This window comes from Myotis lucifugus, unplaced genomic scaffold, assembly GCF_000147115.1.
Source record: "Myotis lucifugus unplaced genomic scaffold, Myoluc2.0 scaffold_139, whole genome shotgun sequence".
NCBI lineage: Eukaryota > Metazoa > Chordata > Mammalia > Chiroptera > Vespertilionidae > Myotis > Myotis lucifugus.
The window spans coordinates 1,006,603-1,024,025 of record NW_005871187.1 but is presented as its reverse complement, the minus strand read 5'-3'; the positions used below and the strand labels follow the sequence as shown (position 1 = coordinate 1,024,025).

Below are 17,423 nucleotides of genomic sequence, written 5' to 3'. Positions count from 1 at the left end.
GTTGAGGCCTAATTTTTTTTAAATATATTTACCAATTAAGAAAAAAATAGTAAATACAAAAGACAAACTGGTGATGAGATCAGAACAAAAAAACTTAGAAGACCTTTGAAGAGGAACCTTTAGATTTTTCTTTGACCAAGAATCATTGAGTAGCAGTTCACTTGGTTTCTTAAAGCTCAGCTTTATGATGGATGACCTTGGACAAGTCACTTCATCCCTTTGAGTTTAAATTTTAAAAATGTGTATATTGGAGGTGACAATATCTATATCAGAAAGTTGTGAATTGGCACATACTGAGAACTAAATTGAGGCTCAGAAGTCGACTTAAATCGTTCATGTAACTTCCAACTAACTACAGCTTCTTGGTAATTGTATCTGCTGGAGCATTTCCAATGGTGAGAAAGCATGATAAGAGAGTCCTTTTCTTTGAGTTAGCATTTCAAATGTTACTGAGGTTGAAGGGGAGGAGACATAAGGGGAAAGTCTGAGTAAAGATGAAAAGGTAAGAAAATGAACATGTTTTGGGAAATTGTGCGTGCCCAGTATAGTTTGAAGTTAGCATACTTTGGAAGGTTTTTTCAGGGGTGGAGGACAAGATATTTGTTGATTCCCATCCTCTCATCCTTATAAGTAGGAAGAGGTAAATTGAATCCTATATAATTTGAAGTAGTTTTTGTTTTGTTTTTTTGTAATCCTCACCTGAGGATATGTTTTCCACTGATTTTAGAAAGAGTAGAAAGGAGGGAAGGAGGGGACAAAAGAGAGAGAAACATCAATGTGAATAGACACATTGACTGGTTGCCTCCTGCACACCCCCAATCAGGACTGGGGATCGCACCTGCAACCCAGGTACACACCCTTGACTGGGAATTGATGCACAGATGACACTCCAACCACTGGGCAACACCAGCCATGGCAATTTGAAGTAATTTGCATTCCTTCTTTTGCTAGAAGCAGTATACAGAATTATATAATTTCTAGAATCTGTCGGTTTCCCTAGTCTTCCTCTGTATTACTATTTATTGACATTATTATTTATTTGTTAATTACTTCAAATCCTATGATTGATGTCTTCTTTCATCCCATTGCTGGGTTCAAAATCTCAAAACTTATTTTGGACTAGGGGTGAAGTAGGTGAGAGAATTGTAATCAACTAGTTATTAATAATGGGAAAGGAGCAAAGGGAAGCCCAGACATTATAGGCATGTTCCCTACAAAACCCTGCGGGAGAGAACCACACAGGGAAGATAGATGTAAAGTGGGGCTGACATAGGGAAGATACTTGGCTGTCAATCACACATGGGGACAGAGATGGTTGGCCAGAATGGGCGTGGCCACTGCAAGAGCAGGAAGATTTGGAATTTGTAACCCCCTAAACCAGCGGTTCTCAACCTGTGGGTTGCGACCCCTTAGGGGGTCGAATGACCCTTTCACAGGGGTCGCCTAAAACCATCGGACAACACATATATAATTACGTATTGTTTTTGTGATTAATCACTATGCTTTAATTATGTTCAATTTGTAACAATGAAATTGGGGGTCGCCACAACATGAGGAACTGTATTAAAGGGTCGCAGCATTAGGAAGGTTGAGAACCACTGCCCCAAACAAAGGAATTCACTCTCTTGCTTTGCTGGATTCTTGTGCTCTTGGGACTTGTTGCTCGAGGCTTGCTCTCTTGGGGTTCTTGCATTCAGCTGTACGGCCCATGGCCATGCGGACCCCACACACAATGGACTAATGCACTGCAGTTAGCCTGATGCTGTACTGCACCCGGCTCCCACATGGAAAGGAAACTCTGGACAATGGCTCTGATTTTAGCTCTACTGAAACCCCAGCGACACTTCTTCTATGATTGGATTAAGGAAAATGGGACTTTGGAAACCAGGGGTGTAATTCCACACAAATAAAGCTTTCTACTATATCACACCCTCCTGTGCGAGTCTCAGAAAATTCCTTTTCTCAGGATATAGCAAGAAATCCATCCCCAGAAGCAATTGGCGGAGACAAGCTACACCCTTCTCTGGGGACATTGGGAGTGGTATCTTAATGAGTGGCTTCATGTAGTAGAGGAATTAAAGCCAACCTTTGTAGTGGGGCCCAATTTCTGACTCTATTAGTCATGGGCATGCAGTCAAGGTTAGTGGAAGATCCCTCCTACTGGCTTCTTATTTTCAGTGAGATGTAGTTTAGGGGTCTAGGCTTAAACAAGCCATTGAGAATGTCTTAATTGAGCCTATTTTTACTTAAAGGAATGATTTCTCCTAAAGGCCAAGTATTTGTTCATATTCATTAATTTCCAATGCTGCTATGACTTGGCTGTTTTTCCTGTTGTGTATTCACTAGCATTTTGAAGGGAAAATGGTGACGTTAATCAGACAGTCTTGTACAGTTCGTTTTTATTGAAACCAGGAAGTCAGCATCCTAACCCACTGTAACACATGAAAGGCTGTTTCCTCCTTATCTCTTTAAGCTGGGTAGACCTATGGAACATCAAGTCACCATCCCTGAGTGGTAACACATCGGATATTGTAAGCACTTCATAGGTATTAAATCTTATGTAGTTAGCTATCCTAATAACTAATGTCATTCTGATCATTTTATTTCCTTTGAAAGCATAGATATTAATTTACAAAGGAAGTGAACAGATATATGAATGCTCATTTTCCCTCATTATACTATTTCTCAGATACAGAAAGAAACCAAGATACCTAGGGTCTACATTGTTTTATGTTCTTAATATGTAAGAGACATTGTCACAGAGGAAGCCACAAAACAGCTTGTTCATTAGAAAACACAGCATGTAGGTGGAAACAAAGGGACAGAAACAAGACCCTAATTATACCCATGCATTCCGCCTCTTCCTTGGAAAAAGAAAGAAGGCCCAGTTTCCCCCTCAGTAACAGTGTCCTTTAGGGCTTACATTAAGAATATATATTTCTCCATATGTCTGTGAGTCAGTATGTGAGCCTGATCATTGTTGTCTAATGAACACAACATGAATTCCCACTAGAAGTCAACTAATGGGCACTTCAAGTGCAATTTTCTATGCGTGTTAAATGAGTAAGTAGAACACTTCGCTGTTCGGAAGCTGCTTTGGTGAGCAGGGAAATATTACAAGGGGTTTTGGACCAGTCTTTCCTTAGATTACAGCCCCATAAAGGAAAAATTACGCTACAATACTGCCCCTCCATAGGATAATTTTTACTTTCTTAGATGCAGGATTTCTTTAGCACCCATTTGAATTACAGTCCATTATCTCTGAAACTGGTACCATCCTCCCTCCTCCGCCTAGAAACGAAAACTGGCATTTAAGACAGTGTGGAATTTTAACATTTGTGAATAAATTTTAAACATATATGGCATATTCTATGGGGTTCTATAGCAGTTTATACATGTGCAGATGGAAAGAAAAACAAAATAAACTGCGCTTTCACCAAAAACTACGTATTCTTTATTTTAGCCAAGATTGCCTTTGTCCACTTTGTCTTTGTACAGGAAATTGAACGTGAAATAATGAAGGCTTAATATTTGTGCACTGCTGGAGTGCTTCTGGGTGATTATATTTTAACAAAAGTTAATGGCCAAGTAATGGAAATAATGAGCTGAAGTGAAAATCCAATATAAGTTTGATGAGCAGAACATTCTGAATGAAAGTATACTAGAGGAGAAAAGCCCCATGGAACATTTCACGTCTTAGTATTCTTGGAGCATATTGGTTTTAGTATTGAAATGGACATGATTGATAAAGGAACCTAAGTGGATATGTGCTGCTGATCTTTAAAAGCGACTGGGCTAAACCTGAAGATTCCTTAGAGGAAAAAGAAGAGGGGAAATAAAAGGTTTTTTTCTCTATTTTCATGAACTCCCTGGGTATATTCACCTATAATGCTGATTGTGGGAGTAATAAATATTCAGCCTGCTAGCACTGATACTGAACTAGGAGTAGGGAAGGTTGGTGAGAATGGCCATGCCAGGAGTAGATGATGAGAAGTGGAAGTTTGGGGCTCTGGTGGACAAAGAATGTCAATTTAGGGACATAGATTTATGAATAGCAAAGTGATGACACGAAGGACCTAAAAGATTAATCCCAGATAACAACTTAAATCTTAACTATCCTTCTCCTTAATTACTGAAGGAAGAAAGGGGAGTGATAAAATTTTCCAGAGCTATTGATAAAAATTGATGCCAGTATTCAACGAGTCAAATGTTTAAATGATACCATCATCACCACCACCACTATCATCAGCAGCAGTAGTGTCACACAAGTAACATTCTTTGATCACTTATTAAATGCCATATACCAGCCAGTGCATTTTACATGCAAAGTTTCATTCAATTGTCACAACCCAGTGAGGTTACTCTTGGCTTCCGATTTCACAAATAAGAAAATAAGTAAAATAACATATAGTCTGTAGGATAAGCAGGGCAACCAAGTCCTGATATGCACTGGGTTATACTGTACCCACAATGTTAAATTGCCTTGTAAATTATAAATGCTATACACTTTAAGCAGTTATCATCATTAATATGATTTACTGTTTGAGCAGCAGTTTATATTGAAAATTCTGTCATATAAACAACTCATTCTATGATATAAATAGCAAGCAACTACAAATAACTCACAAGCTCTAATGTAATCTATTTTCTTATATATTTTAGATGTATCATTTAGGGCCAAACAAATGAAATATTTTGTAATACATATGCAGGCAACTTATTTGTTAATCAATTTTTTCCTAAAAGTCATATTATGTTCTAGTTATTACTTATCAAATTTTAAACTTTAAGATAACAACTTATGTATTTCCTTAGTGAAATAGATAAACACACAAAAATGCTGTGTTTTAAAGACACTCCCCCCCAAAAGCTAATAAAATCTGAAAGACTCAACCAAAATTTGGCAAAAAAATAAATAAATAAACCAATGAGTTATTTGGCAGTTTGTTGATAAAATAAATGATTTAATATTAACCTTCAGTTGTTACAACATTGTGTTTACAGTTTAGAATTAAATTGCAATTTATTCTAGATTCAAATTCATCTTTTTGAGTTTCTGATATGTTTTCAGATGTTTAGATGATATTTTCCTGCAATTAAAATATTTCATGATATTTTAATGCCATTGCTCATAATATAATTTTGTCTTAAAACGCTATATTTCTTACATTTAAATATTTCTTTAAACACTTTTCCCAAATAAAAGACTAGCCTTTATTTGCCCATATAGGACACTGCCATTTGCTCTTTCAATATTTAATTTAGAATGAACCTTCCAAAACTGTGAACATTGTGAAAGATGGACAAGGCTAATTTATTTAACTTTTTATTTCCAGTTGTAGTTTGGATGAATGAGGAACATACAGGCTGTTTCCAAAAAATGTATACACACTTTAAAGCTGGTTGCTTAATGGATATTTCTTTCTTTTCAGATATAACCCATTGGAATTAATAATTATTCAAAGTGTGTATACATTTTTTGGGATACCCTGTATTTAATGTATATCACATAAATCGTAAATATACTTATCTTACAATAAACCATAATTTAAGTCTGTAGTCCAAATATGAAATATATTTGCAGTTTTCAAAGCTTTAATAGATTTCTAACATCTCCATTTATATTTAAATTATGTTTACAACTCTTATCAAATGATTGGTGAGCTTTATAATAAAGAGAAGTTATCTAAAATTTCTGTAAGAATATAAGTTGCATATGTAACTGAGATCCTACCTTAAAGAGATTATGATATATACATTTGACATTTTAATTTTCAAGTTTCCATTCATATTTTAGAATGTTCAGTTTTCCATACATTTATGTGTGCCTTCTACTTTGCTTTATGAAATTCATTCTAATATTTAAATTTTAATCTCTTATTTTAATTCTTGACTGTTTAATGTTTTTTTTTTTATATATTGGGGTAGGCAGGGGTGATCAGGGGTGGGGCCAGCCAAGGGAGAAGGGATGCAGGGGGGAGGGGGGGCTGGCCGGCCACCTCGCCCCCCATCAGGGTGGGAGAGGCTGATCAGGGGCGGGCCAGCAGGGGGAGGGGCCACGGGAGGTTGGCCAGCCGGGCCCACCCCACCCCAATCAGGTGGTTCGCTGGCTGCAGTGGGCATCATAGTGACTGGTCATTCAGGTTGTTATGGCATTTCCGATCGCTGGCTTTATATATATATATATATATTAGACTGTATTCTTCCTGAAATCTGGGATTGCTCAAATGAAAACAAATCATATAGCAGTAAAAAATCGTATTTTGCAAGTGGTCTTGTTGATTTTAGTTGTAAAAATGCACTATACCTCCAGAGTTGTTAAATTAAACCACTTTACAAACCTAAACACAACTGAGTAGGCAAAATGCTAAGCAAATGTGGCCAAGTCTTGCTTTTACTTGAATAAATAAAAACAAAACTATTTCAGATTCCTCACTGACTAGTACTTTGACCCAAAGTATTGACATCTGGAAAACAGGAGTGGTTGGAGTTTGAGGCCAGTGTCGTCTCCCCCTAACCCAAGGGGTTACCAGTGAGGAGAAAATCAATCAAGAAAACTAGTAAATTCACAACTTTGTTTTCAACTTCCAGAAAATAAAAAGTTTATATTTGCTCTAATAGGAAACCCGTAATATTGTTCCTCTCTCAATACATTTGCTTTGACAGAGGAGATGCCACCTAAGTTTTTAAACTCACAGTGAGATGTCTATGAATAGATGATGAGGAACTTTCTATGATGAACTGGAATAAATAGGACAAGCTGCATGGGCCACCCACAAACAAGCATTTCAAATGTGATGGCTTGCACTGCTCTGGCATATATATTTTGATGATATAAGATATTTCAATACATTCAGAAAAAATGATACCAAGCAGTGTAAAGTATTTGTTCTCACAATAAAAAAAAACAAACAAAAAAACAAAACAAACAAGCAAACAAAAAAAGTTTCTTCTGCTTGAATAAGGTTTGTGCCAGGTTTTAAAATATATTTCTATAAGCAGCAACCCCCCCCCCAATTCAATTCCTTCATATGTAATTCAGCCATATGCAACACAGATCTTGCAGTTTGTGATTCTGCCCACCACCTGGCCCCCTACTCCGAGTTAAAAGATAAATTCCCTTTCAAAATGAGATGCCCAGTGATACTACCCATATCCCTCTCTGAAGATACCCTTTCCAGGCAGCAGAGATCCTTGGGCCCAAACTGAATCTAGTTTTTCCACAAATTAGTTCATCAGACACAGGCAGTTAAAATCAGTATTTCTTCAACTTGATTGGCAAACGAAAACATTTTTTAATAATTTCAAATATTCCAAGATTACTTTAAGAATTATTCAAATGGACCCCTAATGTTGACTGAAATTATTTAATGATATGATTACTTAGACCCAGACAAACATAAAATCAGGTATAAACTCCATCATTACAGATCAAATGAAAAACAAACTCTAAGGCAACATAATCAACCCTGTTTTAATATATTGGAGGATACTATTTTGTCAAAGCTGAGTCACCATTTGCAACACCAATATGGCAATAACTGGAAGAGCATGAGACTTTTAACCTAGGCACACATTCATCATTGGTTCTCTAATCTGTTTTTCATTTGTACTTCTGTGATGCCCTTTTAGTTTACTTACCAAAGACAAATCTTTATTTTATTTTTTTTTTATTTTTTTTTAATATATTTTATTGATTTTTTACAGAGAGGAAGGGGGAGAGATAGAGAGTTAGAAACATCGATGAGAGAGAAACATCGATCAGCCGCCTCCTGCACATCTCCTACTGGGGATGTGCCCGCAACCCAGGTACATGCCCTTGACCGGAATCGAACCTGGGACCCTTGAGTCCGCAGGCTGACGCTCTATCCACTGAGCCAAACCGGTTTCGGCATAAATCTTTACACATTACATATTACTCTGCACGTTTCTCAATTGCCTGTGTTTACTGAAAAATCCTGTACTATTTTGTATCAACATTACTGAAAACAAAAAGAAAGGCAAATAGGCACAAATTTTAATTGGAAGTGTTCCATCTTAAAGTAATTATCCAAAAGATCCAGAATGTGTTTATGTTATTTTTAATGTTAAAATTGGAATGAGAACACAATCTCTAAAAATTATCATAGATCACTTGGGTATCCCCGATTCTGCAGACCCAAAATGAAAACTCAAAATAACTCACTTAACACAAGTGTTCGCTTTCTTCATAACCTGGTGAAGTTCTCAATTGGTGCTGAAACACCACAGAGGTCAAGTCGTCTCGCTATATTGAAGTAGACCTTTGGGTTCTTTTTACTCACTATATAGACAAAACCATATTTCAATCTAGTCATGAAAATATGTTTCACAATTACTGCAAGCCTCGTTCCTGCATACTTTGCGTGTATCATCAGCAACTTCAAAAAAGTTTGACGTTAAGAGTTTGGATTATGAAATAGACGTCTAACCTTTTATTCTCTCTAATTGCTTTGTCTCCCTTCTTCCAAGAGATGGTTGGTTTTGGAGAGCCTTGGGGTTTGCACTCTATGACGACTTCCCGGCCTTTGGTAACAATTATTGCTTTCTTCAACTGATTCAGTGCAAAAGTGGGAGCTGAAGCTATTAAAAAAATGTTAGTTCTACCAGAAGCAATGACAAGAATCTCGAATGTATGATACATCAATATTTTGCAACTTTTTCTTCTGGGCTACATTTCTAATAAAATCATACAATATTTACACAGATAAAAGGCATTCACTTAAATTTTTTTAATTAATAGCTATCTTATTGGTTGTCCTTTTCATTAGTATGTGATGGTTTCATAAAATGTGGAATCCAGAGACAAAGGCCGTTTTTTAAAAAATGACATGCTTTAATTATGGTGATCAACTTTAATTGCAAAAGACTAATGAGCACCTTGGGCAACAGGTGAAGGGGTCAGCAAATAAAGTCTATTTTGGGCTTCCTCTGGACAAATGGAGGTCCCCTGTGGAGAAGACAATTCTGTCATCCACTTCCTATGTGTGAGTCTTCACTAAAGCATATTTTACTTCAGTGTTATACACAATTGAATGCAGTTTTTAAGAAATGGAAATACATTTTTAAGAAATGGAATAATTTAAATTTCAATACACTGTTTGCAATTATTCACCTAGGTCTGCTCATTCATTAATATTATTTTTATTGTATTTTTATCAAGACACTTTAGATTACAGTTAACTTCACTGTGCAGCTGTGGTTGAAGGATACATGCCACAGAGATCCTAGCAAATTATTTTTAAAAAGCACTTGAATCTAAAGAAAACCTGAAAGATATACCTACAAGTCTACTGTATCTGAGATATTTATTGTACCAGGATGACACTTTTGTGATTATTTCACAAGCATTTTATGTCCATCACATAGCAATATAATGCATGACACAACAACATTAAAAATATGTACACAACATAAAAAAGATATATATGCAATTGAGAGGGTTAAGAAATTGAAAGAAAAGTGAAGGATATTATGGGGGAATCACAGGCAACATTTTTGATTGCCTCCTGGAAATAGAACTTACAAAAGGTAATTTTGAAAATGTGTCTAGTGACTAAGTGTTTCTGAGTAAAAGATTAACTGAGTGAAGGCTGAATCAGCTTTTTAACTCAGAAATGGAGTGTAAGCTGAAAAGGAAGTACATTAATATCTTATTGATTAGTTTTAGGGGACTAAAATATAAACTCGTATCTATTTTGGTTATAATGTAGAAAAAAATTTGAGTTTAGGCATTCATAATTTAATAAGTTGACTTATGGAGTATTACATTTAGCTAATTTGTAAGTGGTAAGTTCCCAGATTCCTGAGATCTTGGGTGTTTCTGTTAATGTCTTGCTTTGGGAATGTAAGTGGAGAATAGAAAGTACACTTGGGCTTCTAATCACTTTGGAGAGGCAGTGAATTGAGATCCCCTAAGTATCTCCCTTTGTATTATAAACATCCCAGAACCAAAGTTTAAAAATCATCAGAACAGGAAAAATTAAATCCATTCCAGCAGCCCAAATATGCTCAATCTTGGTAGCCTATTCCACAGGATTTTATCTTTCCTGTATTAAATAGTGAAACAGTATTACTGCCCCGGTTACATTCTTATCAAAGCTGCAACCCTATGAAACAGCTACGCCTGGCCTCAGGAAGGCTTTCCATTCTATGCAAGGATGGACATGGTGATGCCCAGGATGGGAGGTGCTGTACTCTGGAGTCCCGCCTACTGGTAGGTAGGAGCCGCTCAGGAAAGTATTAAGCATTGCTAAGGGGGCGGGGAGAGGCTGCTGGAAGTCTACATTCTGATTCCCTACCCCCGACATCCTTCCTTGAAAGTTAACATATATTTCTTATGATTTCTTTAATGCCATGGAAAACATGTATGGTATAACCCTGTTATGATTAAAACGAAAGTTAGAAAAGCCTTATAATAAAAGTTATGGCACACACTGTACCCAATGTAGACTTGTCCCCTAAAGCTTAAAAATAATATATTAGCAAGACATAGTATTTTTTTCAATCCAAAAAATAGGCTTTTACAATCACACCATAAAACTTCGGTAGAGTGAGAATTAGAGCATGGAAAGAAGCCATGCTTTCTTCCCATGGATTTATTTAGAAATTGCATACCTAGAATTTTCAGCTCAGCACTTGCATAAATGGCTCCATATTTATTTTCAGCCAAACACTGATACATTCCAGCATCTGACTGATTCACGCTGTGGATCATCAGTACTCCATTAACCATCTCAACCTTACTCTGTAATGGAATAAAAATATTAGAGATAGAAAGTGAGCAAATCATACAGATTCTGCAGTTATCATCTGCCAGACCAAGAAAAAAAGCCTGCAATTAATGCAATTGAACATTATCTGACAACTTAGCAACACAATTTACTGCTCCTTATTGTATTATAAGACCTCATGTAAATTCTAACTACTTCTTAGGAGAGAAATTATAACTATATTTTTCTCTAGTTGTTCCTTCGAGTTTTACTTTTAGTTTTGTTTTTAAGTGGAGCTGCTTTTGTTTGCTATACTAGCTGAGCTTGTGAGGAACAACCTTCAGATGAAGCTTTTATTTGAATTCATTTTATAAAGGAGAAGCAGGGGTTCACATGGCAGAAAGAATTGAGGCTAGAGATACATAGACTCAAGGTTAAATATAGCTAAGGTCATCACAAAGACCCCTTTACTATATTGATCTGGTCAGGAGTTTGCCTTTTCTCTCATTTCCCAATAAAATAACACAAATAAAAAACTGCCCTAGAACTAGATTCTGTATAAAATTATTGGTAAAAAAAAATATGAACTTCATAATCAGAAGAAACAATACAGGAGACAGAAAATTGAGCATGTGCAAATTGAAGTAAATCGACTCCCTACCCAAGAGGCCAAGAGCACATTTAAAAACAAATTTTAAATGTTGTTAAACAACCAGGTTTCTTGTCTACTTAATATCAAGTAAATCATTTTTAAAATATCAGTGACCAGTGCTTTGATTATCAACAGAGATGCCAAGTAACTTGGCATCATTTTCAGAATAAACCCATTCCCTTTGCAGATGTATCATCTGCCAGTGGAATTGATGGAATTTACTTGACTTGGATGCTGGCAGGAGAAAACATGAGGAGCACAGTCCCTTCTCAAAGTGTATCTGGTATCCGTGGGAGAATTAGAGAGAAAGATTCCCAGCCTCTCACTCTCAGTTTTGTTTTGTTTTTAAACAGCTCTACAGCTCTACTTGTCTGTCTGTTTATGTAATTGCATTTGTTTTGGCCTAACTGGCTTTAGAATGAGGGAATGTTGGAGCTGGATGGGACTGTAAGGATGATCTGATCTAATCTTTTCATTTTACAAAGCAGCAAACTGAAGTCCAAAGAGGTAAAGACAGACAAGAGGCTGCTGGGAAGAACCTGTGCCCAGGATTTTAACGTTATACATATCCCTCCATTTTGGCCATAAATAGTGCACTATCCCCCCCTGCCCTCTTTCCTGCGAAAGCCAAAAGTAAGGGAAAGAGTTTGCTAAAATTATTACTATTATTCTGAAATTAAATAGTAATTGACTTATTTTCAAATTTTGTACATATTAAGTTGTTTTTATAAACATGCATATTTCCTAAAAGGATATTTAAATGTATGGGTAGCAGGATGCCACAGTAAGAACTTGCCCAGGACACAGAATACAGGGTTCTATTCCAGTCCCCCTACTAGATATATGATCTTGGGCAGGTCACTTTACTACCTGGGGTTGTCTCCGTCATCTGCAAAGCAACAGCAACAAGCTAGATGATGTCTAAAAGTCAGCTAGAAGTGGCACTGAGTCTATGATAAGCATTTATATTTTCCTATGAATTTATAGGATTTAATACAATTTAAAGAAACAATGCATTATTTTAAAAACTCTAGTGTAATTAAAATAAAAATTGTCCCCCTGTTTGGGTAGCTCAGTGGGTTGCAGAGGCATCCAGAAATGCCAAGGTTACTGGTTAGATCCCTGGTCAATGCACATATAAGAAGCAACCAAAGAATGCATAAATAAGTGAAACAACAAATATCTCTCTCGCTATAAATAAATAAATAGATAGATAGATAGATAGAAAAATAAATAAATAGCCCAGATGGTGTGACTCCGCGGTTGAGCTTGGACTCAGGAACCAAGAGGTCACTGGTTCAATTCCCAGTCAAGGGGTCAGGGCACATGCCCGGGTTGTGGGCTCGATGCCCAATGGGGGGCATGCAGGAGGCAGCCAATCAATGATTCTCTCTCATCATTGATGTTTATCTCTCTCTCCCTCTCCCTTCTTCTCTGAAATCAATAAAAATATATTTTAAAAAATCAATAAGTAAAAATTTTTAAAAATTGTTTATATATTTGTGGTATTTCTCACTCCACGTATATTATAAAGCCTAAGTAAGAAATGGATTTCAATAAGAAGAAAAGAAGGTTGCCCTATTTGTAATCCTGCTAAAAGTACACCAGGAGAGTGAATAGTTACCAAAAGTACCTGAGTTAAGAGGGGCACTCCGTTCTTCAGCCAGCGGTATGTGGGCCTGGGTTTCCCAGTAGCCTTACATTCCCAGCGGAGAGGGCTCCCACTGTCCAACTGAGTATCATTGAGCTTTTCTACCCAGTGTGGGTAAGCTGTAAGAATTTAAGCAATAAAAAAGGATGATTTCATTTTCAAACACTTAACCAAGTTCGCATTTCCTATGAACATATTAATTGCATTACAAATTTTTATCAATTCATGTAACTATATTTGGAAGAAGCACAGCATTCTATTACACACAGAACTCTCATTTCCTCTGTAAATATAAAAATGGGATATACTGTATATATACATATATGTACATATACATACATACATACGTGTGTGTATATATATGTAGCAGTGATGATATTTTGATCATTGAAAGCAAAGTATATCTTTTTTGACATTTCTCTTAGCAATATATATGTATATTAATTAATCTATTTTTATTGTTGATAGTATTACAGATGTATCATTGTTTAATCCACTGCAAAACAGTGGCTAAATTCTCCCTAAGGTGCCAGCATCTGGTTAGCAGGAAGTCAGGTACTTAAACATTGGGGCAGCAATAGCACAGGCTGAAGTAATGCAACAGGTCCATTTACTGAATAAATGGTCTGCTGGGTTATTTTTCTCCCCTAATAGAACCTGGATGGCTTCAGAAAGTTAATTTGCAAATTCAAATTTTAGTTGATGTACATATTTTACATACTTATTAGCATTCTTCATATATATTATATATATTAGTTTTCAAATTGACAACAGAGAAAAATCCCTTTATCAAGCAAGAGAGAGATTGCGGTTCAAAGCGGCTATGAACAGAGAAACAGCCAGCACGGGGACCTGCAGGGAGGTCCATCTCGCCTGTGATGGCTTGTGGGTGCCCAACCCATCGCTTGGCTCCCAGCTGGGCTGCTGAGTTAAAGACGTCCGCAGAGTAGCTGGGCCCACGAAGGTAAAAGGACGGGTGTACACCTGCTTTCAGGGCGGACCCCAGGCGAAGTGGGAGTGGTGGGCGGCTCTGCGTGGAGCGATACCGTGTGGGAGTCAGGGCTGCGGAGGGACAGGGCCCAGGGTTTGTGGTGGCAGGTAAGTACATTTGGGGCTTGAAGAGACTACTTTTAGGAGCTAAGGGAAGAAGTGTCCCCAGCTGCAACTTTTGGATTCCGTTGCCACGTTTCCATGAGTTGTTCCCATCATAGTTCTCTAAAGAATCTGATGCAGGGAAAGCTAGCTGGATCTCACCAGGCTGTGGGGCATCTGTCTGTGATATATGTTGGTAGGCAGCAGGCACTGGAACACTAGGGAGGATGTAATCCTGATAATATGCCCAAATGTGTTTTTTAAGGAACCTGGAGCACCACCATGTGATGTGCCCTGTTGAGCTGCCAAGTGTAGAGGATGCTAACTTTATGATGAAAGCCGGGGACCGACAGAGATGGTTCTTTCTTTTTAACATAGAAGCTAATTTTTATGAGTAAGTAGTAAAGTATCACCCCCTCTACCTACTTTTTCCAGTTTTGGCAAGTTCAAGAATGTGTTCTGTACAGAGGAAGCAATTTTTTTGTGTTGTGTCTCTGACTTCCACCTTTCCATGTTACTTTGTTAAAGATGTTTATAACATGACTAGAGGCCCAGTGCATGAAATTCGTGCACAGGGTCCCTAGGCCTGGCCAGCGATCAGGGCCAATTGGGGCCTTCTGGATGCCGGCCGGGGCCTCCCTTCCTTGGCTGCCGCTGCCAGTCAGGGCCTTCCTTTGTTCTGTGCCACCCCCTAGTAGTCAGTGCACATCATGGCAAGTGGTCGAACTCCCAAGGAGACACTTTGCATATTAGCCTTTTATATATATAGATGAGTCAGCACAGGTTGCTTGCTTTCACTGCTCTAAGACTTAATATACAGTCATTATCTAAACAAAAACCACTATGCTTAATAATTTCTAAGAAATAAAACAGAAGAATTGTGTCATAGCCACTTACACAGGCTTGTTTTCTAGATTGGGATTTAATATGCTTTTCATTATGATTTTGTCATATACAGGAGTAGGGAAAAGTAGGTTTACAGCTATGAGTACCCCAAACAGAGTTTATTCTTCTATTATTATTTATTAGTTATTGTATTTTTTTCCATGCAAACAACTTTATTCACTTTACTAGAGGCCTGCTGCACGAATTCGTGCATGAGTGGGGTCCCTCGGCCTGGACAGCTGGGGGGTGGGAGTGGGGGGTGGGGGAAGGGACCACAGGAGGTTGGCTGTCCTCAGGAGGTTGGCTGTGGGAGTGCACTGGCCACCAGGGGGCAGCTCCTGCATTGAGCATCTGCCCCCTGGTGGCCAGTGCACATCATAGCTACTGACCAGCTGTCAGGTCCTCCATTCATAACAGTTGCTTAGGCTTTTATATATATAGATTTACTGCAACATCTGCAAGCAAAATGTGGAAGAACATTCAAGATAAAAATGAAGTCTCGGAATGAAGGACTAATTACACTGAATTCAGCTTTGTGAAGCATGCTTCCCTAGTTTGTTTATCCTTCAGTGTGTGTTTTAGAAATCTTGAGTCTGACCCTAATCAAATTAACCTACTTAACTCTCAATCTACAGATTTGTAGAAGCCACATCCTGAAACTGACTTCTGCTTCAACAGAAATGCACGAACATTATTTTTCTGGAAATAATTTGAGACTTAAGAACTGGTGTTATCTGGGTACATCCTTGAAATGTCTGCTCTCTTTACCTTATTGACTCTTGTACTTCACCTCAGCCTTCAATGCCACTGTACTTCCTTGCTACTTAATATCTTGAATTCTGGTATGAAAGTATTGCTTGATCTCTGTGTCTTTTCCTGTGCATATCATGTAGTGGGTATGTTCAGATATATTTCATTTGATGAAATCAACATTTAGGTCACATATTGGATAGTTGTAAAAATACACTTTATAGCTTAAAAAAAAGAAATAAGACAATGTTGTAATTGTATGAAAATCTTATGATATAAGTAAAGTGTCTTTCCTCCATTGCTTGACTTTTAAAATAAAACTACTAGGGAGGAAAAGTGACTCTTTGTCCACAAATATTCTATTTGAAACAATTGAAGAAATAAACATAAAAAATATTGAACTGGATTATTTCTCTCTAGCAACTTTTTTAGCATTAACTTATGAAATGTTTTACTTAGTGCTAGTGAGGACTTTGATCATTGATTCACTCACCCCATATTATTCAGTTCCTGCTCAATCTTGGAGGTGATGATGGATGCAGGACACCTATGTCCTATATTTAAGAAGTTTATACTGTGGCATAGGAGGTATAAAGTCAATGGCACAGGAAAGGACAGCATAAGAAAGGAAACAACATGTGCTGAAGGAAATTGCACATGGATATCAGAATAGGGGTCTAAAAAGGACAACAGATGTCCAAAACCTAAGCCAGTTGAGAAAGGAGGGGAAAACGCAAGAAAATCTCTCATTTATGAAATGCTAGTCCTAGACACACTGAGCTCAATGATCAATTAACCCTTGCAATATTGATCCCCAAAATAAATATATTTCATTTTATTAACCAGGAAATTTTGGCTCAGAGAAGTTAAGGAAATTTACCCAAAGTCCCACAGTAAGAGCCAGTAACTACTTTCACAAAGTCAGACATTTCTAACTTTAGGGAGTATATTTCTCCCATCCCATTTTGAAATATTAAAAAATGAATTGATGGGTTATGCATATAAGTTCCCCATGGACTCAGACAATAGAGTGATGAAGACCTGGGAGGGGCGGGTATGAGGTGGAGGGTGTCAATGGGGGAAAAATGCAGACAAACAAAGGGAACATCAGTAATACTTTCAACAATAAAGGTAAAAAAATAAAATGAAATAAAAAAATGAGTTGAAAGCATATGCTGTATACCTAGTGTGTTACTTTCAAACTTGTCTCTAAATGGGAATTTTGTCTTTAGTAGCTCATTGGTCTTCCAGCCAATATAGCCTGGCCTTTAAGGAGGCTTACCTTCACATACTCAGGATTTGTAGGCCTTTGAATCCACTCTGTGATTCAACTTCAAGCCTAGAAGCTTTCACTCAACAACCTACCATAGTGAGCTTCAAATATTGGTTCTGATTTTTTTTGTTCCTGGCTTCCAAAATTAGTCTCTTTGTAGTCATGTGCAAAACATAGAAATGGTCAGATGTGAAAGCAACCTTAAACTCTGCTTTCTCATTTGGACTTTCTATAAACTTTCCTACTCTTACTTTGCCAGACAACTTCAAAGCTATACATGACCCCTGGAATCCAGAGACAAGTTTGTTGTCTCCCCAAGCACACCCTGCATCTTCTTCAGATTGCTCCATCCACATGGAATATTTTACTTCTCTTCTCTGTCTCTTTTAA

General features: G+C 37.4%; 1 protein-coding gene across 1 annotated transcript in view; it reads right to left on the bottom strand.

Moving 5' to 3' along the window:
• Positions 1 to 17,423, bottom strand: part of CNTN5 (contactin 5) — a 643,923-nt gene that overhangs the window by 229,166 nt on the left and 397,334 nt on the right. The window contains exons 8-10 of the mRNA XM_023758835.1: positions 13,016 to 13,152; positions 10,636 to 10,765; positions 8,451 to 8,601 (exon numbers count right to left, since the gene is read on the bottom strand). Coding sequence (XP_023614603.1) covers positions 8,451 to 8,601; positions 10,636 to 10,765; positions 13,016 to 13,152 — 418 coding nt within the window. The remainder of the gene's footprint in view (positions 1 to 8,450; positions 8,602 to 10,635; positions 10,766 to 13,015; positions 13,153 to 17,423) is intronic.